The 24841-nt window shown below is 35.6% G+C and overlaps 1 protein-coding gene across 3 annotated transcripts in view; it reads right to left on the bottom strand.

The window, feature by feature from the left end:
- MEMO1 (mediator of cell motility 1) overlaps positions 1-24841 on the bottom strand; it is a 110722-nt gene that overhangs the window by 42865 nt on the left and 43016 nt on the right. The window contains exons 2-4 of one of the 3 annotated variants that reach the window (XM_068970437.1): positions 19049-19130; positions 7229-7297; positions 240-352 (exon numbers count right to left, since the gene is read on the bottom strand). In XM_068970437.1, the coding sequence (XP_068826538.1) occupies positions 240-352; positions 7229-7297; positions 19049-19130 (264 nt within the window). The remainder of the gene's footprint in view (positions 1-239; positions 353-7228; positions 7298-19048; positions 19131-24841) is intronic. The other 2 variants (XM_068970419.1, XM_068970428.1) reach the window with 2 other exon arrangements.

The raw sequence follows: 24841 nt of genomic DNA, 5'->3' as shown, positions 1-24841 counted from the left end.
TACTTCCCTGATTATAAATATAACCACTACAGTTCAGAGACTAGTGAATCTACAGATTTTTGTGGCTTGGCAGAAAAACTGCAGTTGTCTTTTAGGCATATGGAAGATTTTCTTAGTTTACACCAATTTTATTTTTAAAATTGAAATATTACAAAAGTAATACTTTTAATTTAAAATAAACTCATAATTCCTATTTTTAAAAACTTTGTTTACAAGCTGTAAGAGTTCTATATACTTACTCTTTTGGTCAATACGAAGGTCATACAGAGGTGTTCTATATATATCCACACTGGAAAGTGCACATCGAGAAAGGGGCACATGATGAGAAGGCCCAAGGATGAAAATTCTCCGGCTAGGAGATATACAACAAAAAACACAGGACAATTGCACTTCTACACAAACTTTATTAAATAAAAAGAAAAAAAAAGTAATTTTTAAAAATTATGTGTAATACTGTTTTCCTTCTTGATTTCATCACCTACTGTTACATGCTAAATTGTGTTCACTTAGTATCATACGTAAAGTCCGCCCCGCCCCGTACCTTAAAATGGAATCTATTTGGAGATAAGGTCTTTGAAGAGGTGGTTAAGTTAAAGTGAAGTCATTATAGTGAGGCCTGAATTCAATATGACTGGTGTCTTGACAAGAAGAGAAGGAGACACCAAAGGTGCACACATACAAAATGGTAACTGACCACGTGAAGAGACATCAGGAAGACAGCCATCTGCAAGCCAAGGAAGGGGCCTCATAAGAAACCAACCCTGTCAACACCTCATCTTGGACTTCTCCAGCATCCAGGACGAGGAGAAAATAAATTTCTGTTGTTCCAATCACCTAGTTTATGATATTTTGTTATGGCACCACTAGCAAACTAGTGTACCTAATGACTTGCTTCTCAATTAAGTTCAGTTCCTTATCTCTGTCTTTCTGTTGAAATGGCTTTAAAAGAACCATGTTCAATACCTGGAAATACCAGTTACTAATTATCTACAATAAACCAACTGACTATGCTTAAAATCACCTCTGTATTCACAATGGCTAGAACACAGGTTTTCAACAGCTACATTAATTGCATTTTAAACATTCCAGCTATTAAATAAAATCTCAAACACATCCTAAACTTGCCTACAACTTTAATAAAACTACATATCAGTATAAAGTCTGAAAATCCAACATATCACTACAAAGAATTATTCAGATAAAGCTATTGCCACATTTCACCCATGGCAGAGAAGAAAGGCATCTTGTTGAGAAGAACTCAGTGTAATAATAAGCTTTCTCTGTTCCTATTCAAGTAGAAGTCATTCCCAAAAACAAAGAAACGTAATTATGTGTTCTTTGCACTACAGGCTAAAGAAAAGAATGGGGCTAACTTGTAGCTTAAATCTTTACAATCCCTTTATCTTAAACATCAAGATTAAAATTGATGAATTCTCATTTTATCTCAAACATCTCTATGATCTTAATTCCAAAACTCTCCATTTTCTCTATTCTCCCAGATTTATAAGAACAAAACTTTTCCCACCACACACACACTCACAGACAGGCAACTCTAAGTAAAAAGAATATATATATGTAACCTACACACCTAGAAAATTAAGAGCTACTCATTGCTCGATTAAGGGACAAACACTCAAAGACTGAGACACCAGAGCTCTACCTGTTTCCCATCAAAAACTTGCAGGCCAAGGAATGTGTGCCATATTGCAAAATATTTATTTTGATAAAATTCTATTACAGGTAAGAAAATTAACCTATGGTTGGGTGTATCTTACTTGCTATCTGAGGTGTTAGGAGGGTTGGGGGAGCTAGGAAAGATGTTGGTAAGGAAAAGGTGATTCTCAGTTTAGGCCCAAAATCTCCTGAAGAAACTGCAATCCTCAAGATGTCACTCAGAGCAGACATGTAAGACCACAAAGCATTTCTAGTCAGAAACATAATCCCTTTTCTCACCTCCCCTGCTAATACTCACTTCCTGTCATCATCTCTATGAGCAAATCAATAACGTTTAAGGGAAAAAAAAAATCAAATCCACAGATTCCTAAATGAACAGAAAGATACCACTATGTTTTCATACCTTAATGGCATGTAAATAACACCACACTTTTTAAAATTAAAGTCTAATGGGAGACATAAATAATGGTATATCTGAGTGTTTAGGAAACTTGCTTAAGGACAAGGTACTATATTGGGTTGGCAAAAAAATTCCTTCGGATTTTTCCACAGGACATAAGCAGAAAACTCTAACAAACTTTTTGGCCAACCCAGTATGAATTAAGAGCTAAGTAAGAAAAGAAAAGCATTTTTATGACTGAGGAATGTATTTTTAAGAAAAGAAGACTAGAATACTTAAAATCAGAGCACTCCTGGAAATTCAGGATAATTAAAACATGAAATGACTTTTATAATATCAATTGAGGCACAGATATATTTCATAAGTAAGTGTAACAGGGTTCTTCTGACAGTGACTAAAAGATGAGTATTACTTCAGAAATAAAGACCCGAGGTCAGAAAGCCTAACTGCTTCCTCTAATTTAATACGTGGCTATTCATCTTGCTTGCGTTTTCGTCAGACTCAACCGAGATGAAAAGATAAAGCCTAGTGCGGAAAAGAGCTCCGCAACAGTCTGAATTATCCAGCTGGGTACCCCAAAGGTTGAAACTCACCCGAAAGCAACATAGTGAAGTTCTGCATTTAGTTAAGAGAGAGACCAGGGGAAAAAAGAGATTTAAGTCCCACCATTACAAAATCCTTAAAAGTGATATACCCAAAAACAAACCAAAAAAAAGCTAGGTATTGTTGAAAAGAAGGAAAAACAAAATACACACTGAATGAGTCCTAATCTCAGACTGAATCTCTGTGTTAGCTATATGCTAAAAGACAATTAACAGCATAAATAAAAAATAACATCTTTTCTCTTTCTTCCCGCCTAGACCACTAGGTCCATAAACACCTAAGCCATATACATATTTTGGAGAGAAATGGATAATATAAGCTTTGGAAGTAATGCCACTTTCTCTCCCTTTAATTAATTACAAAGTGCTTTGTCATAAAGGGGTTACTTTTAAAATATCTGCATATAATCACTGTTACCATACATATAAAAGAAACCTTTAATAGGAAAAAATAGGAAAAAAAAATCAGTAGGCATTCTTTCAGGAAATAATGTAGTTTACATATAATTATACCTCCAGAATCCACATTTGTGGAGTTACTAAGAGAGTAGTCTGTGCACTCAACACATGAGTTACTTAAGTGCCTGTTCTCATAAATAGTCAACTATTTATACTAAATAATGGAACACAAGTAATTTTTTTTAATGTTTCATAGTAAGCGGAGATATTTTAACTGAAAAATAAAATGTCATGTGGCCCCAAAGAAGATTCCTTTTGGCTCTCTTTCTGCCCTGCAAGGTTTTCTGAATGATCCAAACTAAAATCAAGTTACTATCTAAGTAACATCCTGAGTTTCAGTTTTTAAAGTTTCAGTAATAGGAAAAGACTTTGCAACTATAAATATGGGAAAGAACTTAATGTATCATTTTAAAAATTCCTTAAAGGCCCAGAGTACTCTTTCTAAAATATGAATCAGATCATATCACTCTCCCGCTTAAAATGTCTTTCAAAGGTTTTTCATTTTCATGGTCAGAGGATAAAATCCCAAATCCTTAAAACAGGTTCTAAAGTCTCAAATGAACCAGTCCCTCCAGTGTGATTCTCTCCCACTTAGATCACAGTACTTTATGCACACTGGTCTTTGCAGTGCCCTGATGACAAGGATACCTCTGCCTATTTCAAAGCTTTTTCACATTAATTGCTTCTTTTGCTGGCTTAAAGATCATCTCCCCAGAGATGTCTCCAATACCCTATCCACAATATAAATCCAATCACCTTGAATTATAGCAGTTCTCAAAGTGCGAACTGTGGATTCCTCAATACCCTTTCAAAGAGTTCACAAAATCAAAACTATTTTCATAATAATACAAAGAAGTTATCTACCTTTGCAATGTGTTAAATTTGCACTTGTGGTACAAAAGTGGGACTGTGTAAACTGCTGGCTACAATAAAGATAATGGAATAAAAATGTACTAGTAGTTATGTATTCTTCATCTTCACTCATGCTGTTTTTTTAAAGAAAGTTTCATTTCATTAAATGCTGAACTCTGAATACAGTTTTATTAAAATATGCTGTATGACGAAATGCATTCAATTTGAGGTAATAAATGCACAAAGCACCTCTGCAAGCATGTCTCAAGGAAAAAGCATTTGTGTGCTTTTGAGTTATGAGCTAAAGTAGACATTTTCCCCATGGAACACAATTTTCAGTTCAAAAAATGACTGCAGAGAAATTGTGGTTTTTCCAACTTAGCTAACTGGCAGAAATTTTCTTGAAAACAAACAAAATGAGCCTGACTTCATAGAAAACATTTGACATATTTGTTGCCAATGATAAAACTGAAACTTTTAAGTGAAAGTTAGGACTTCTGTAAAACTTGTATCACTGTGAGATTGACAGCTTCCCAATAATTAAAAATATTTCTAATGAAATTGATGGTGATATTAACAAATTTTTTTTACATTGTATGATGAAATGTCAACATTTGAAAGACCTGCTTAACTCAATGAACAAGTATTTTCTAAATGTTCATGTAAGATATCAAAAAATCATGCCAAGGTAAAAGATCTATTCAAAGGCCACGCACAAAAGATGATCCTGGTGGACAGGTAGAGAATGGGAAAGTAAGAATGGAAGCCAGTGTATCAAGTTCAAGCTTCTCTCTTGGGCTGTTATTCTTTCTCTATACTTATTATTCCCAAAAGCATGTGTTCTCTTATCTTCTCAAAGGACTCTGAAGACATTGCAAATCTCAGGGAGAGCCACTTTCAAGAGAATAAAACTATGACTGTTAATGATCATTTTCAACACTCAGACCTTCAAATTTATTTATTCAGAATTCAATTCCAATATACTAATTACAAGAATAAGGTGATCACTCGCATTACCCATCATTTATCTGTCTTCTTAATGATCGCCTTTCTCATCGCCTCCTCAGTCCTTCCTTTTTACCTTTTCTTCTCTTTCCTTTTTACCATTTTTTCCCTTCCATTCTTACTGTCCATCAGCTTATACACACAATTTCCACTTATATCAATATAGACTCTCTATGTACTCCTAGGCCAAATTAATTCTGGGGTATCCTTTCAGTACGTATCATCATCAAAAAAATTCTGCCAAACCGGAAAATGTTTCGAAAAGGTTGTTATACGAACTAGCCTTGATTACAGATGGTTTATAGACCAGGGTCAAATAAAGGACGTTTCTAAAAAGCTTTACAATCTAATTTCTACTTCACCCTTATTCATGAAACAAGTTTAAATTATACATTAAATATGTATTATGAAATATCTGTTAAAGATGTGCCTCAAATCATCTGGCAATATTACAGTCTTTAATAATTTATTATTAAAAATTTACTAAAAATAACTTTCAATAAAGGCCTGATAAAGTGTGCAGAACAAACACTACATAAAAACCAAAGAGAGCAGCTTTTTTAACAATTTGAACAAACTGCTCAAAGGCAAGGAAGCAGGCTGAGGGTGAGATTCTCTTTTTAAACTCATGGCTACTGTGAGTTACTTCTACATCTCACCACGAATGATGATACTTCATCTATGCTAGTACAGGTCTAACCAATCAATCAACATCTGACAGAATTAAAATTTTCCAGCAGAAATTTTTGAACTTTCACAAATTTCTTATTTTAGAGAGTGGTATACTAAGCTTTTAAAGTTCACAACTTTCTCATTTTATAGAGTACTATATGACTCAGTCTCAATTTGCCAGGAAGATTTTTTTAAGCTAATTTCAGAGCTGTCATTAAATTATTATGAGATAATACACTTCAAACACCATATTAAATTCACTGTCAGATTCTAAAACAATTCAGATACCTTTTCCTGTCAATGAGAAATTATTCTTCATTCATTAACCAGAATTTAACAAGTACAATAAAAAATTTTCAATTATAAAGTGATTAAAATAGAAAAAAGGCTTTGGATTTTTCTTTAAAAAAGTGTTCGACTCCAGGTTTTCAAAGAAAATTTTAAAAAGCAAACTATTTAACTGGTAATGTTCCTGGACCCACTATCACTGAGTCCATTCATGGGGGCAGGAGGGGCACACTCAGCTCTGACAATATCTACCTTGAGACAACATCAGATTCCACAGGTTAAGGGTTCAGTCCTACAAGAATGTCCCCACAGCCATCTCCCACCTCAGATGCCAGTTGCAAGCCCAGGTTGTCACTTAGGCTTTACAGATTAGAGATTCCAACAACCACCTCCTTGAATTTCAATTCAGATGCCAATTAAGTCCAGGTTATTACCTGTACTTCTGACAGGCTGATTACTTCCCATGACCCCCTCCTTGGGTTCACTTTATTTGCTAAAGCGGCTCACAAAACTCAGAAAAACATTTCACTTACTAGATCATTGGTTTATTATAGAAAGATGTAACTCAATAACAGCCAGATGGCAGAGATGCAAAGGGCAAGGTAAGGGGAAAGAGCCAGGAATTTCCATGCCCTCTCCAGGCAGGTCACTCTCCCTAAATCTCCAAATGTTCACCAACCCAGAAGCTCTCCAAACCAAAGCCTGCCCTTTGGGGCTTTTAATCACGATAATGATTGATTCAACCTCCAGGCCCTCTCCCCTCCCTAGAGGAGGTCAGGAAGTGGGAATGAAAATTCCAACCTTCTAAACACAGCTTGAATATTCTGGCAACCAGTCCCCGGTCTTAGGTGGGGGTCCAAAAGTCACTTTATTAACATACAAGAAACAGCTTTTTTGTCAATGTCACCACTTAGGCAAGTCCAACAGTTTGGGGAACTATGGAAGAAGACTAAATATATATGTGAAATATATTTTGATCCTCTAAATGACCAAATATATATTTCTTACAAAATCACAATAGTGTATTAACCATCTAACATTTCCAGAACTAAATATTTTACCATCAAAGGGAAGGTAATAACCAAATGCTCAGATAGTAAAAAACAGTATTAAAGCTTTTTATAACCTACATGTTATAACCAAATTGATAAAAAGTCAAATTCTTAATGAAATCAAATATATAATAAATATGTAAAACAAATTACTTCAGTGACAAAGCAAGTATGATATAATCTCCAACCACCTAATCAAAATGGAATCTAGCTATATTACTTACGTAATAGATGGATCCACTTGTTTGTAAGCATGAGCAGCACAAGACCCACAGTACGTATACCCTGCATGGCTACAAAACAAAAAAATGTTTAACTTAATGATCAGATTCAAAAGCAAATCATTCTGGGAGAAAAATAACTTCTGAAAGAAATATAGTAATTATGGTAAACATAACAGAATTATGTGTATAGATTAAAAAGCAATGTAGGGAATGATGCAACTTCTAGAATAGCACAAGGAACACATGATTGTTCTGTGTTCCAATTTTATATGTTAAAAAGTATTTTGTAATTTTTTTTCTTTTGATCTGAAGGAAAATTAGATTTAAAATTTTCTAGGCTTATTTGAAGTTGCTAACGTAACACTAAGGGGCTTCCCAGGTGGAGTCAGTGGTAAAGAATCCGACTGCTAACGCAGGAGATGAAAGAGACTCAGGTTCAGTCCATGGGTTGGGATCCCCTGGAGAAGGGCACTACAACCCACTCCAGTATTCTTGCCTGGAGAATTCCAGGGACAGAGGAGCCTGGCAGGCTATAGTCCATAAGGTCACAAAGAGTTGGACACAACTGAAGCGACTTAACACGCAATGTAACACTAATAATAACATATGAGTTTTTAACATTCCTGTTCAATATCATCAACAGACTATTACATACACAAAATGATAAGATTAAAAGCAAGTCAAATCAGAGCAAAACAAATACCCTATAAGAAACAGCTCATGTCCCTCTGCATACGTAGAGGTAAGAGAACTGACCTGGCCTTTTATGTATCATGCCCTTTCATTTTCTCTCACTATTAAGCATTCTATCCTTCTCACCCTCTGGTCTTAGCTTTACATTAGTTCTCTGATCACCCATACAATGACTACGTTTCAGAACATCAATTTTCTTTCTTGATTCAAGTTATGTGAGTCTAGAAATATTTTCTTTAATGCTTCTAGTGTGTGGGCAGTAAATGTTTAACAAATGGCTCTGCAGGGGGGAAAAAATGTATACACATGTACAGAAGCTTATTATAAATTTTACTGAAATAAAAAGATATATATCACACAATTTCCAAACAATGAAAAAATATGTACCATCCTTTACTGCAAATTCCGCACAGGCAATTGATTGTCCCAGAATGCTTTCCCTGATTTTAGCTGACCTCTTTAATCATTAGCCAAATAATGACTGCAAGTGACAAGAGTGAAACAATGAAGACATATGCCTGAATTTCACTCATTCAACAACTTGAAAAATGTCTTTTGTTTATTAGACAGTAGTTTTTCAAATAATGAAAAACATATTTTCTTCCTCGTTTTCTTTGTGCTAGTCACAACTGTAAAGCTACAGACATAACACAAAGTTTAATCTGCGTTATTAACCTTTCCCCATTTCTTTCTTTGAGTATAGACATATAATCAACATAAAACAAAGTCCTGATTTGTAGCAATCTGCCTATTAATGTGGAGTAAATCATTCCTATCATGGCTAATTTCAAGACGCACAGTAAACTGAAAAGAAAAAACACAGGCTGGGAGAAAATATTTGTAAAGCATATATCTGATAAAGGATTTATCTCTAAATATATAAAGAAAAAGCAAATATCTGATATAAGATTTATATCTGATATACAAAGAAATTTCAAAACAACCTAATGCTTTAAAAAGACACAGGTAACTATTTTACAAGACAAAAAGAATTCTGAAGACTGGTTGTACAACAATGTGAATGCACTTAACACTACTATACAAATGGTTAAAAAATCCTTAAAATGGTAAATTTTATGTTATGTATATTTTATTAAGATTTTTTAGAATTTTTAAATAGAAAAAGATGTGAACAGATACTTTCAAAAAGAACACATGGGATGGCGAACAGCATACAAGAGAAGGCTCTACATCGGTTAGTCATTAAGGAGAGGCGAATGAAAACAATGAGCTACCACTAAACACCCACTAGAATAAGCTAAAATAAAATGAGTGGCCATACCAAGTGTGGCAAGGAAGCAGAAGCGAAACTCAGTCTGTACTTGTGGAAATGCAAAACGGTACAGCTACTCTGGAAAAAATGGTTTGGCAATGTCTTTTAAAAAAGAAAAGCTAAGCATACTTCTGCTATGTAACTCCTGCCAGCTATTCCACTCCTTAAAAAAAAAAAAAAAGCATTATGTGCACACAAAGATTTATACTCCAATATTCATCCCATTTTTATTTGCAATAGCCAAAAACAGAAACAGTCAACTATCCCTCAAAAGATGAACTGATAAACAAATTAAAATATATCCATACAACAAAGTAACTTTTCAGCAATAAAAAAGGAACAAACTATTGACATACTCAAAATAATTATGCCTAAAAAAAAGGAATGGCAAAATAAAGAAAAATAAATATGCTGAATGAGAGAATACAGACAAAAGTTTCATATTATGATTCCATTTAAATAATTCTATAATTAAAAATGTTTAATTTTGAAAAAGAATATATACATTAAAACCGAGTCACTTTGCTGTAGAGCCGAGACTAACCCAATACTGTAAATCAGCTACACTTAAATTAAAAAAATAAATAATTCTAAAAAATAAAAACTATAGTGACAGAAAGGAAATCAGTGGATGTAAGAGGGTGGGGAGAAGGGCAGAGAGGTAAACAAGGCACAAGGAAACTTCTGAAGATGAGGAGTATGTTCACTGTCTTAACTGTGGTAATGATTTCACAGGCATATACATATTTCAAACTTACATATAAAACTGTACACTTTAGATGCAGCTGAATGTTAATCATACCCCAATAGAGCTGTTTTAAAAATGGTACTCATCTTAACTAAACACAGAAAAAGAGAGTCACATAAGTCAGTCACAGTCATACAAGATAGCAATGTGCTTGCTTAATTAGGACTAAAGTAACATGGGACATATGCTAAGCACACTGTAATCACTGAAGACTTTACTAATCAGAGTAATGGTGGTCACTCCATTCTCACATTTCTGTCAAGGAAGCCTATCAAGCTGCCTCAGTATAGCAATATTCTCATAACCCAGTTCTAACCTTAGCCAGAAGGTAATGTAAGTTGTCCTATGGCTTAGCAAATTCAGTTTTGCTGTCATCCTGTACTAATCTTGATACTCTAGACTAACCAGAGGCTCTATTTGATCCATCTTTCAATGCCCAAGACACCAATACCAACTGCTTCAGATTCTTAACACCTGTTCCTCATCTTAACATTACTGGCTCCTTCCAATCAATTCAGAAATACACTGTCTTGCCCTGCCATGTGGACCTTAAAATTCATCTGATCCATCCAGACGGGTCCTGGTCTGTCTCAAACGTGAATGACATTCAGATTTTTAACACTGCTTTGCTCTTAGTTTTCACTCACTTCACATTCCTCCACTTCTCAATTCTTGTATCCTAAACTGGTCCTTTCTTCTTAGATCTGCTTTTCAGACCTTAGTTACTACTTGCTCTTCGTGAATTTAAAGGCCCTGAACCTCAATCTATGCTCCAATCTCTAAATCAACCTGTCTTTCTGAGTCTCTCCCGATTTTACCAATGCTGTTACTACTAAAGCTTAGTTCTTTTTTTAAAATACATATTTCAACTTTTTATCACAACTCAGCAATTAAACAACAACATAGCTGATTGACAATGTTGTGATGTTTCAGATGCACAGCAAAATGACTCAGCCATACATATACATGTATTGGTTCTTCCCCAAACTTCCCTCCTATCCAAGCTGCCACATAACACTGAGCAGAGTTGCATGTGCTGTACAGTAGATCCGTGTTGGCTAACCATTTTTAATATAGCAGTGTGTACATATTAATCCCAAACTCCCTAACTATCCCTTCTCCCAGCTGAACATCTTTTCATATACCTCTTGGCCATCCGTATGTCTTCTTTGGAGAAATATCTATTTAGGTCTTCTGCCCTTTTTTTGATTGGGCTGTGTGTTTTGTTGATACTGAGGCAATAAGCTATTTGTAGATTTTGGAGACTAATCCCTTGTCAATCAAATCATTTGCAAATATTTTCTCCCATTCTGTGGGCTGTCTTTTCATATTGTTTATGGTCTCCTTTGCTGTGCAAAAGCTTTTGAATTTAAATAGGTCCCATGTTCGTTTATTTATTTCTTTTATTTCCATTACTCTGGGAGATACACTGAAAGAGATATTGCTACAATTTATGTCAGAGAGTATTCTGCCTGTTTTCCTCTAGGAGTTTTATAGTGTCTGGTCTCACATTTAGGCCTTTAATCCATTTTGAGCTTATTTTTATATACAGAGTTAAAGAATGGTTTCATTTTTTTACATGTAGCTGTCCAGTTTTCCCAGCACCATTTATTGAAAAGGCTTTCTTTTCTCCATTGTATAATCATGCCTCCTTTGTCATACGTTAATTCGCCATAAGTGTATGGGTTCTTAAGTGCCGGACTTCTTAGAAACACTAGATTCTTGAAGAACAGGTAGGACAGAAATAGTAAGGGAAGGGAAGGGAATAAAGGCTGAAGGAAAAACATGAGCAAATGTCCGAATGTATGATGTAAATGAGAAAATATGAAATTGGCCTGAATGCAATAAGAGAGTAGTACTAAGACAGAATGAGACTGACTCATTATCAAGTCTGGACTTGATAAAACAAGTTTCTGAAAAACTGATGTATGCTCTTGAGCAGGGAAGTGACCATGTGAAACTGTTATCGTGTACTGAAAAACAAGCACAAAGACATTAGGGACAGAAGTGTTACATGAAGCTCTCTTGGAAACTGTGATTTGAGGTAGTAATGTCATGGTCTAGAATGGTGTCAGTGTCAGTGGGAAATGAGAAATCAATGCACTAGAGTCTAAAAAGAAAAACTGGCATATCTTAGTGACCAAGTAGGACGAAGAAAAAGAAGACAGTTATGATTAACGGTGGTAACTAACATCTACTAAGTGCTTACCACATGTCAGGCAATCTTCTATGTTAACTCAAAGCATTTCTTTTAATCCTAACAACTCTCTGAGATAGGAGTTACTATTTTTCTCTTTCTATAGGTGGAGAAACTAAAGCAGAAAGGTTAAGAAACTTGCTCAAGGTCATACAGATAGTAATTGGTACTCCAGGATTCAAAGCCAGGCAGTAGAGCTCCAGAACCCATTCTTAACCACTAAGAGAGACCTGTACGTATTTGAAGGAAAAGGGGGAAGAGTCCGTGGAGTTGGAAAAGTAAATGTCCTAACAACTGAAGACTAATTCCAGAATCATATATCCTGTAAGACTACAGGGAAAGGTGATAGCTTTAATAACATGATTAACTAAGGTAAACTTGTTTCATAATAAGAACTCAGATATCATGGTTTTAGTCCTTTCTGAAGCTGAAGGCTTAAAAGTATGCTTGAATGAAAGATAAAATAGTGGCAAAGAGAGAGGAGTCTTAACCTGGATAAAGAATACATTGAAGTGTATCTTTTTTTTAAAAATCATTGAGTATACCATCCCTCTTATCCCCCATAGTGAGGAACTCTACTTGTATGCAAGGACTAAGATCACAGTAAAAGAAGAGAATTTCTATTACTTTCCTTTATCCTGGCCCAGATACATGGTAAAGAATAAAGTTGTAGTAATCATCATCAATTCTCACCGGTGATCCTCTGTCCCTATACCTTTCTCTTGCTGACAGAATCTAATTCTACAGGCATGTAAAAAGCTTTGCTAAGGGAATGACTACGTTATTTTCTTTTGTGCATGACCGCCAGAAGAGCAATGAACACTTGCGCTCTACAGATATTTGACGATGCACCATAAAAGTGTGTCCAAGTCAGTCTTTTTAAAGTTCGTAAAATCCTTAATACAAAGACATCCTTGCTAACAGTTACAGATCACTCTGATTCTTAATGTAACTTCTCATGAAAACAAATACAGAATTATACTCTAATATCTATAATTTGTCATTAGGCTAGAGCTATGCCTCTAAAAACCGATCCTTCTTTTAATGCAGAGTACTTTTGTTTCTCCCTTTACATCTACACAGCAGACCCTTTATATTAGCAAGTCCAGTTCCTAACCTACCAGAATTTGTGCCCTTTACAGAGCTGCTATTAAATGAGGATGCAATGCCACTGTCCACGATCTGGTTAAGTGACAGTTTTCCATACAGCGTCCTTGCAGTGTGATATAATTTATATTCCTACATCAGGAACATTACCAATCGTTACATGAACTTTCACTTGTATCAACCATGAATGCCAAGTCTACAAATATTCTGAAAGGCTTTTCATCAAAGAGGATATAGGGAATCATAAAAGAACACTTGTTTGACTTCAACAAAGTCAGAATCTAGTAGTCCTAGTTCTACTGAACAGCAGCAAAAAATGCAAAATAAAGACCGCACTAGATGAAATGAGAAGACTGGACCAGATGAAATGAGATCTCCTTTCTAAGAGATTTAAGAAAAGTTTGCAACCTTAAGTTATGATCTACAAACCTAGAATCTAAAGTTAAAAACCCCTGTGAACATACACATTACTACATATAAAATAGACAGCTAATAACAACCTGTTGCAGAGCACAGGGAACTCTACACAATTCTCTGTAATGACCTTCATGGGAAAAGAATCTTTGAAAAAAAAAAGTGAATATATATATATATATATATATATGACTGATTCACTTTACTATACACCTGAAACTAACACAACATTGTAAATTAACTATACACCAACAAAAATTTGAAAAAACAATAAAAAAAAAATAACACCTGTGAGCATACAGGATCAAGCTGGGGGACAACTGGCCCCAAACAGTTCACAGAAGCAGCAATCTCCATACTGCCCTCTCAATTTTATTCTGCTGCACCTAACTTTGTATTCTTTTCTTTCATAGGCATGGCTCAATGGCCCTAAAGATTCCTGCTTCAATAAAAAATATCAGTAGATTGTTATACCCCAAAAATGTCCAGGTAAAACAGCCATTATTCAGGATATTTTATTTTTATAATTGGAACCTCACAAATATTAAGTAAACAGTGTTATGAGCTAAAAAGTCAAGTAAGAATAAGCTAACCACAATGTTGCATACTGAGTTTCTTTTACTGCTGGAGTATATATGATTTGACATACTGCCATGAATAACCTGCCACTTAATATTAACAAGGACTGCATATCTTTAGGAAATTAAATTAACTAGATAATTTATGAAGATTCACTATCTCATGATATACACTGGTGGGAGCTCTATAGGTACACTTCACTATATACAACTTGGTCTTCTATGTAAATGTTTCTTGGCTTTCAAACTGGTTTTTATACTAAAGGTAATACATGTCCACAGTAAAAAAAAAAAAAAGAAAGAAAAAAGTCAAACAATGAAAAAAGGTACAGAATGAAAAGTAAAAGTATCCTTTATTCCATACTATTCCTACTAGATTAGCCACTAAGAAATCAAACTAACAGACTTTTCTGGTGGTCTAGTGGGTAAGACTCTATGCTGTCAATGTAGAATATGCCATGTGTGTAGCCAAAAACTTAAAAAAAAAAAAATCAAACTCTATTGTAAATGTATGGTGGGAGCCTTCAATAGTCATTGTGTGTGCATGCATGCTAAGTCACTTCAATAGTGTCAGACTCTTTGCAACTATGGACTGTAGCCCATCAGGCTCCTCTGTCCATGGGATTCTCCAGGCAAGAATACTGGAGTGGGTTGCCATGCCCTCCTCCAGGGGATCTTTCTGACTCAGGGATCGAACCTGAGTCTCTTATGTCTCCTGCATTGGAGGCAGGTTCTATGCTTTACAGCAAAATATGGTTTCATCATACAAATTAAGCCCCTTTTACAATCACTGGCTTATATTTTTATATTCAGTAAGAGGTTTCTTAAGTGATGTATATCGATACAGCTCCATTTTAACGGTTGCTGAATTATTCAAAAATATTGCAAGATAAACAATTCTGGCATCAAAGTATCTGGCAGTCATGGCAGGAAGGCTTTTCGAACTCCTAGTTCATGAGATCATTTCAATATATATCCCTGGGCCACATACTGTCTCCTCTGCCTTAAGGAACCTGTAGTTCTGTTTCAATCAAAGGATAAGGATATTTTTTACTCAAATTTTTTTAATCCTTCTCCCAAATGCGCCTGCTTATATGTCATACAGATTAGAATTCTTTAAGATGGATCAACAGTTAGTTTATGGGTCAATATTTATTCTTCTAATAATGTCAATAATAAATGACATTATTCTATTTAATCTACTTCAAGATAAAAAGGACCTACTGTTTAAGCATTTTTGAAAGTGTGCTACTTAGGTTCTGGGTTTGTTTTTTTAAGGTTCCCCTTGTATGATTTATTCTTATGAAGGCACAATCTAAGAAAAGGTGGTCCCAGAGAGCTAGAATTTATAACATTTTAAAAATACATTTCTTATTTTAAATAAATACAGAAATGTTAAAATTTTAAGTTGTCTAATTACTATATAAGTATGTTCTTACAAAGACCTTTCTGTGCCTGTGTCATGTCCAACTCTGTGACCCCACAGACTTTACCCATAGTCAGGCTCTTCTGTCTGTTAGATTTTTCCAGCAAGAATACTGAAGCAAGTTGCCATTTACTCCTCCAGGGGATCTTCCCAACCCAGGGATCAAACCCAAGTCTCCCATGTCTCCTGCACTGGCAGGAGGATTCTTTGCAACTGAGCCACCTGGAAAGCCCTTGTGCCTATTTAACAATAAAATATTTGTTATTGCTTTTCTACCTTAAAAAAAAGAAAGGTAACTCTGGAAAAGTTGCCTCTGGAAACCATATAATAAGATGAACTTAACTATACTTAAAGTTTTCATATATTAACAAAGTAGAAATTATTTATATATAAACTACAAAGTCACTATATGGCAGAAACATGCACACCAAAGCCAAAACTATTTTCAATATTCATTTTGAAACCTCAGATAACTTAGAAATTTTTTACAAATCAAAGTATTTGTAACTCAGGCCCAAATATCTCATTTCCCAGGCTACTTCCAAAGATTTCAATTTAAAACTAACTACAAGAAGGAAACAAGCATAGCCAGTTTTTCATGAATAACTAACCTCATTTTAATTTTATGTTGATTCAGTTCAGTTCCCACATTTAGAACAGGTTTTATCTAGGAAGTTAGTATACCATAATAGTCAAGTATCAGCACAGAAATGGGAATGACAATAGAACATATATTATGAGATACTATAAAAAGATGATTATTAATCTATCGTTTCTCACCCAACCAAGGATCTCACTTATACAAACTTCCCAGCTTATCCTTGCATCAATTTTTCTCTACTGGATTGTGTCAACATTATAAACACTTTAATAACTCTCACTTTACATTGACACCATATTCCCATTGCCCTATTTCCTTGATTTATAGCAAAATTTCTCCCCAAAAAACCTGTCTATATTCACTGTCTTCATTTCCCTCCTTGATTCTTTCTTGAACCCACTCCAACTGTGCTTTCATCCCTACCACTCCACAGAAATTGTTCTTACTGAAATAACCAGCAATCTCCACAGTATCCAATTATCAATTATCAGTCTGCATCTTATTTGACCTACTGGCAGAATTTGACACACCTGATCTTCTCCCTGACACATTTTCATCCTTTTACTTCCCAGAAACATCACTCACTCTTGGTTTTCCTCCTTCCTCCCTCGTCCTCCTTCAAAATCTCCTTTGCAGATATTCATCTTCATCCTGACCTCTAAATAAAGCTAGCTTGCCTAAGGGCTTAGTCTGAATTTCTCCTATTTTACTTCCTAGGCAACTACAGTCCAATTAGACTTTAAGTGATAAGTTACACACTTAACTGTGTTAAGTGTGATATCCCAACATAGCCTAGCCCTTGTTCCTTGTACTGCAGATTCACATATATAGCTGCCCATTTGAAATCCCCACTTGGATATCTAGTAGGCATCTCAACATCACCACAGGGAGAATAAAATGTTAGATTCTTTACAAACACTCAAAATTCCACTCCCCACCTCTACCCTTCTTTTTCCCTTTAATTAATATAAACACAATTGCATCCTTTCAATTTCACAAGCCAGAACTTAAGTCATCCATGACTTTTTCTTCTATTTTATTAGCCTCAAAAATACCCAGAATATACTGTTTCTCATCACCTCTGCCACTAGAGCTCCCAGTCAAAGCCGTTACATCATCTCTTTTCAGTACTAGAGTAATAAGCCTCCTAAACAGACTCCTCGCCTCCACAAAACAAAAAGTCTAGACCACAGCAAGAATAATCCCCTGCAAACCTAAGTCAGATGGTATTACTTTTCTGCTTAAAGCTTCTCCTTACTTGCCATATAACTTGGAATGAAAACCAAAGCTTTTATGATCTCCTACGAAGCCTCCCCATAATCAAGCCCCCACTGCCAATCTCAGCCACTGCTCTTCCACACACATATGCCTCTCCAGCTACACGGGCCTTGCCTTTCCTCAAACACACTAAGCATATTCTGTCCCAGAGCCTCTGTCCTTGCTGCTTCTCAACCTAAACTCTCTTTCCTGGGTATCTACACAACTCCTCTCTCACATCATTTAGGCTCAATTGCTACTTAACAGGGAGAGTTTTTCTTATTATTCTATATAAACCAGCAACTCCCAACCCATGCTGTCACTCTCAATCCTTTTATCTGCTTTAGTTTTCTTAGCGCCCAACAGCACTCGACACAGCATTATTATTTACTGTCCGCATTCCCCAAATACTAAAAGGCAAGCACTATGAGTAGTGATTTCAATTTATTCAAAGAGCAGCACAAAGAAGAGCATCTAGTATTTGGCCTGATAGACATCTGCTGAATGACAAAATAAGTAATAGCAAGTCATTATGCTAAAAGTTTTATAAAGATTAGCTCATTTAATCGTTAGAAAAACTGTATGACGGTAATATCATGATTCTAATTTTACCAATAAGACAAAGGCACAAGAGATTAAATAACTTGTATGTCACACAGTTGGTAAGCAGTGTAGTCAACTTCCTGCATCTTTTAAATGAGATCAACTTAGATCTCATTAACTAAATGTTTGGCACATAAAATAGGTAACATTTATATAATACTTATTATGTGCCCAACATTAATGTAAGTTCTTTATGTGTATTTACTTGTTTAATTCTCATAGTGTTTAATAAGTGGTTACTATTATTATTTTCACTATTAATTATTTATCAAGTTACCAACCTGAACTCGAGAAGTCACATAAAAGATGCTGCTGTGAGAGAAAAATAGCAGAAACGCCAACATTTACCAAATCAAAATTAACTGAATTCATACCATACAAACAGTTAACTGTGTTTGTTAGCTTGTAATTCTCAAAAAGTCCTCTAACACAGACAACAGATTGCCTTCTAATAGGCAATAGACTGCCTTCATTTAAAAAAAATCTACCCATCCTCTAAAATCCTGGCTGCTAGTCCATATTGCACCACATTGTGTTTAATACACTTTTATTTGTAAGTTTAAAATTATGTGATTAAAGTCAATCTTTTTAATGTTTAAAATAGAACTTACTCATTTGTACCAAATACTACTGCAATCATCAAGCTTACCTAATGTTTAAACTGCTTCAACTAATGTTTAACTGTTTTAAAAGTCAGTTTTATTACCAAAAATAAAATTTGAAACTTCTGCATCTGAGAAAATAGCCAATTACTTTACCCTTGAGTTAAAGTGAAAGCCACAGCAATCATGAAATTTAGTGAATATAACTTCTTCGTTTCAACACAGCATTTGATTTTTAATTTTTAATTCAATCCATAGACATTCATCCTTTACTAAAAATCAACACATGAAAGATTCTGGGTAAAGACCCTTTAAACTTACGGTGCAATAATGGCTCTAGCAGGTCTTTTTGTAGACTGTACTTGTGAAAGCCAACCTTCTAGCTGGGCATTCAGCTGCGGTCCTATAAAAAGAGAAAGAGGTAAACTGGAGTGAGCAAAGCAATACAGTACCAATAACCATACATGACACAAAGTTCTCCCTGTGCTTATTTGGGACTCAAATAGGTTAATGGGCAGTGGATCATCGTTTTAGATGTTAATGTGTGAAACTTAACCAATTATAAAGTTTCCAGGAGCAAGCCATATGATAAAGACAAGTACTGATTAAACAATATTTGCTTTAATCCATCTACTTATTTATTTACAATCACCTTCGTTCAAGACCACCACCACCTCCTCAAACCAAGGTACTGATCAAACAAAATAAAACAGCAAACAGAAAACAACAGTATATGAAAAGAAAATAACTGAATATTTCTGGAGCACCAAAACCTGCCTTAATCACTAAAATCACATCTATAGTGTGATCATTACAATACTCAATGATTGTTTCTGCCATCCGCTCCAGCCCCTATTCCCATATCATATCAATAACCAGGAACTGCTGCTGCTAAGTTGCTTCAGTCGTGTCCAACTCTGTGAGACCCCATAGACGGCAGCCCACCAGGCTCCCCCGTCCCTGGGATTTTCCAGGCAAGAACACTGAAGTGGGTTGCCATTTCCTTCTCCAACGCATGAAAGTGGAAAGTGAAAGGGAAGTCGCTCAGTCGTGTCCGACTCTTAGCGACCCCATGGACTGTAGCCTACCAGGCTCCTCCATCCATGGGGTTTTCCAGGCAAGAGTACCAGAGTCGGGTGCCACTGCCTTATCCAAACCAGGAACTATACCACCTCAAAAATCTCAGGTTCAGGCATCCCACTCTCTTCACTTCCTATTATTCCAGTTCACTTCTAAAAGTCTGTTGGAGTCATTTTGCCAACTATCCCTCATCCTCTCTTCTCCACTTCTTACACCTATCCTGAGATTTGATGATCCATCACTATAATCATCTCCTTGCCTGTGGCCTCCTCCTTTGCTCCTCTCTTCCTCCATCATAGGCAAATCATAGTTAAAACCAGCATTCCACCTAACACAGCACCTCCACCTGAATAGCTGAATAAGACTGTAAAGAAACACAACCATAAGAACTTTGAAATTATGTTCATAAATTTCAGAAGACCCTTAGGAGACAAAGCCCAGAAATCATACCACAACGACCTAGGGAATTTGCTCCTTCATCTTTAAGATAAAGAATTACTTCATATAGCTTCTCCTTTTATCTTAAACCATCATCCCTTTCCCATTCCCAGCAGATGATCAACCTTTTCACTTTGTTAAGGAAAAACAAGCAGCAGCAGAATACCCAACCACCCTGGTTTGCTCAGGACTTCACCAGTTTTAGCACTGGAAGTCTGGTGTCCTGGGCACTCTCTCAGTCCCAGGCAAACCTGAATGTTAGTCACCCTAAACTCAGAAGAGAACTACCTCCTCTTCCTCTTTTCCTGCTCCTATCAAAAGAAAAACAAACTACTTCTGCACTGGGTCCCAAACTGTCTTCCTTTCTCAAAGACTCTGCTCTTCCAACTATCCTTTTCTCCGGCTCTGACTTGTCCCTTTGTATGAGATAATTATCATCGGCATGCAAATTTAAATTTTTTTAATTAAGAAAAAGGACAAGCTAAACAAGCCTCTAACCAGCAACTCAGGACCATCTTTCTCAAGGACCCAGTAGCCATCTCTTTGAAATGTGATCATCAAGGAGGATAGGAGCCTAACTTCAGAGGGTCACCTAGCCCCAAGTTGCTAAATTACTTCCTGTCATAAAAATACATAAGTTTATTTTTCCTGGGATAAAGCAATTAGCTAATACATTATGGTCACCCTGATTACCAAGCGAACTTAGAATGAACGATGTGTGACAAATTTTGCTGTCAAGTCCTCTTTGTTGAGCACTACTTATTATTTATCCTAAGAATATGCATGGAATGGATTTTATCTGCTTAGCTGTATAAAAGGATAAGTGTTCTTTAGGTCTTTGCAATCTCTTAACAGACAGCTGGTGATGTGCATTGTATTCAAGCTTATTACTTGTCAAAAATAAAATTGTTTCCTTTCTCAGAATTGTTATATTTATTGAAAAAGTTCTTAATTTAGATATGAATGTTCATAGCACTCATGTTTATTTATGTAAAAACAAAAGCAAAATGAATTCAAAATATTCTTAAAATTTTCTTCATATTCACAATCTGATTTCTAAATTTCTTTTTAACTCAGTCATCAATGACCCTGTTTTTCCATAATATCATCCTCTGTACCATTTAAGGAAGTAGAATGTGATATTTCTTTTTAAAATGCTCCTCTACTGTCTCAGAATTCTCCTTCAAGCAACTGACACACATTGTTCAAGTTGTGATGCTACACCTTTCCTGATGTTACCAAACCAAAAGGTATCACCAGGAAGTGCAACTAACAGGTTTCAGAAGACAACACAGACCTGTTCATCTCTTCCTTAAATGATATGTTACCTGAAACACCAATGGGTTGCATTATCTAGTCATACCAACAGGATTAATTATTGAGTTTGGGTATATGTAGGCAGTGATAACCATTTCACAACTGACAATGATTTAAAGATGCCACTGACTGCAAAACGCATTTCAATTTCAGAAATACTAAAATATGGGGAAATCTATACCTTTAAATCAATGAAATATAGTAGCACTATGAAAACCGCACTCTCCACAATATTCTGGTATTTTTATTTCAATGGAGAACAGTGAAAAAAATCATCAAAGACTAGCTGTAACCAAAATTGTTTCTCAAAAGGCTTCCTGAATATAACCATCTCATTTAATTTAAAAAGTAACATTTCAGCAGTTCTCCGCAAATCCTTTCCCTCTTTACTGTTGTCTTACCTTGATCATATACTTAGAATTTACTGCTATGCTTTTTACAAAACTAAGTATTTTATTTTTAGATACATCTCAAGGGATGCTATTTGTTTTTATGTATCTATGACAAGACTCCTCACACAGAAAATAACATGCCCTTGGGAACACAAGAACTGTCTGACTGAATCTGACCCCAAGCCCATCCAGAGCAGTACATAGCAAACCAAAAACACAGAAACAATCTTGTTGTAAAGAAAATTATTGTTCTCCTTGATAAAAACCTCAAAGGGTCAGACCAAATCCAAATATCTTGGATTCCTTATTACCCACTAAAATTACAAACATAAGAATTTGTTTGTAATTTTTGCTAAACTCTGTAGTTCAGAATACAATTCATCAGGGCAAATAACTATCCAGTGAACAATCTTCAGTGCATACCATCCAACTCATATCTGGTCAAGTGGCTATCACTTAACCACATTCCTGCCCACTCATCTAGTCTTTCAAAAATTTTCATATAGTTAATACCAATTCCATTGGATTTCATACCTAAAAGGGATTTAAAATTTGAAGGATCACTGTGTACTCCTCCCTTGAGGTGATTTACAAAACCATAATCTGAAAAATGGGTTCAGCACTGATTCCTTTAACAGTCTATTAACTTGGAATCACTATTCTGAATCTATTTATAAACAAATTCCCTATCCTTATCAAATGCTGCCACTGAACTCCTTGAGAGTACCTGGTTATAGTGTCTCACCTCAACTCTCTTTAAATATCAACATACTGATTTATATCTGCTATTTCTTCATTATAAAAAAAAATATGGGGGAACACATATAAAGACAAGGGTAAAACAATAATCCTATAATTATAAAAGACACAAAAATTAATATTTTCCAACTTTCCTGCTAATCTTTAAAATGATAGACAATTCTGTAAACTGCTTTTATTTACATAACAATACATAAGTATTTTCCTATATTATGGACACTTAACATTTTCTAGTTAAATAAGATTTCTTTGTGTAAATGGATCACTGGTTTCCTTAAATATTACTCTAATATGTTTAGATTTTTTCTAAGTTTTTGTGCAGTTATAAATAATTCTATAACACACATCTCTATTTTCATATTTTCAATTATCTCCTTTGGAGACTCTCAGAATGGAATTACCATGTAAATCAATGTGAATCTTTTTAAGATTTCAAAACATGTATTAAAATTGTTATCCAAAATTGCATCCCTTCATAATTATGCACCATGCATGAACAACACCTGTTTTACCATACCCTCACCTCATTTCTCTCATTTGATAAAAATTAAAATTTAATGCCTGACCTCAATTATATTTGGCATTTCAAAATAAATCATTCTATTTCTTCAAAGCAATTAAAATGACTAAAATATATATATATTGACTCTTAAGATATGTATTTTCTACTTAGACCATGGAATAGCAACATGGTGTTAATAATGGGTAACTTGTGACTGGTAGAATACTGAAGGTTTAGCAAACAATTATAATCTATTGGCCTTTACAGTTGTTGCTGCTGTTCAGTTACCCAGTTGAGTCCAACTCTTTGCAACCCCATGGACTGTAGCAAGCCAGGCCTCCCTGTCCCTCACCATCTCCCAAAGTGTGCCCAAGCTCATGTTCATTGCATTGGTGATGCCGTCCAGCCATCTCATCCTCTGATGCCCTCTTCTCCTTCTGCCCTTGATCTTTCCCAGCATCAGGGGCTTTTCCAATTATTTGTCTGTGCACATCAGATGACCAAAATACTGGAGCTTCAGCTTCAGCATCAGTCGTTCCAGTAAATATTCAGGGTTGATCTCCCATAAGATTGACTGGTTTGATCTCCTTGCTGTCCAAGGGACTTTCAGGAATCTTCTCCAGCACCACAGCTCAAAGGTATCAATTCTTCAGTGCTCTGCCTTCTTTATGGTCCAGCTCTCACAACCGTACGTGACCACTGGGAAGACCATACCCTTGACTATACGGACCTTGGTCAACAAAGTAATGTCTCTTGCTTTTCAAAATACTGTCTAGGTTTGTCATTGCTTTCCTGCCAAGAAGCAATCGTCTTCTGTTTTCAAGGCTGTAGTCACCATCCACAGAGATTTTAGAGCCCAAGAAGAGGAAATCTGTCACTACTTCCACCTTTTCCCCTTCCATTTGCCATGCAGTAATGGGGCTGGATGACATGATCTTAGTTTTTTAATACTTAGTCTTAAGCCAGCTCTTTCACTCTCCTCCTTCACCCTCATCAAGAGGCTCTTCAGTTCCTCTTTGCTTTCTGCAATTAAGAGTGGTATCATCTGCATATCTTAGATTGTTGATGTTTCTCCTGCTTATCTTGATTCAGCTTGTAACTCACTCAGCCCAGCATTTTTCATTATGTGCTTGGTGTACAGGTTAAACAAACAGGGTGACAACAGACAGCCCTGTCATACTCCTTTCTTGATCTTGAACCAATTAGTTGTTCCATACAGGGTTCTAACTGTTGCTCCTTGATCCACATACAGGCTTCTCAGGAGACAGGTAAGATGGTCTGGTATTCCCAAATCTCTAAGAGCTTTCCACAGTTTGTCATGATCCACACAAGGCTTTAGTGCAGTCAATGAAACAGAGATAAATGTTTTTCTGAAATTCTCTTGCTTTCTCTTTAACCCAGTGAATGTTAGCAATTTGATCTCTAGTTCTTCTGTCTCTAAACCCAGTTTGGACATCTGGAAGCTATTGGTTCGCGTAATGATGAATAGCCTAGCATGCAAGATTTATTAGCGTGGGAGATGAGTGCAATTGTTCGATGGTGAGCCATTCTTTGTTACTACCCTTCTTGGGAACTGGAATGAGGACTGACCTTTTCCCATTCTGTGGCCACTCCTGAGTCTTCCAG

Source organism: Capricornis sumatraensis, chromosome 1, assembly GCF_032405125.1.
Source record: "Capricornis sumatraensis isolate serow.1 chromosome 1, serow.2, whole genome shotgun sequence".
Taxonomy (NCBI): domain Eukaryota; kingdom Metazoa; phylum Chordata; class Mammalia; order Artiodactyla; family Bovidae; genus Capricornis; species Capricornis sumatraensis.
The sequence above is the reverse complement of the archived record's forward strand: the minus strand, read 5'-3'. Positions and strand labels throughout refer to the sequence as shown.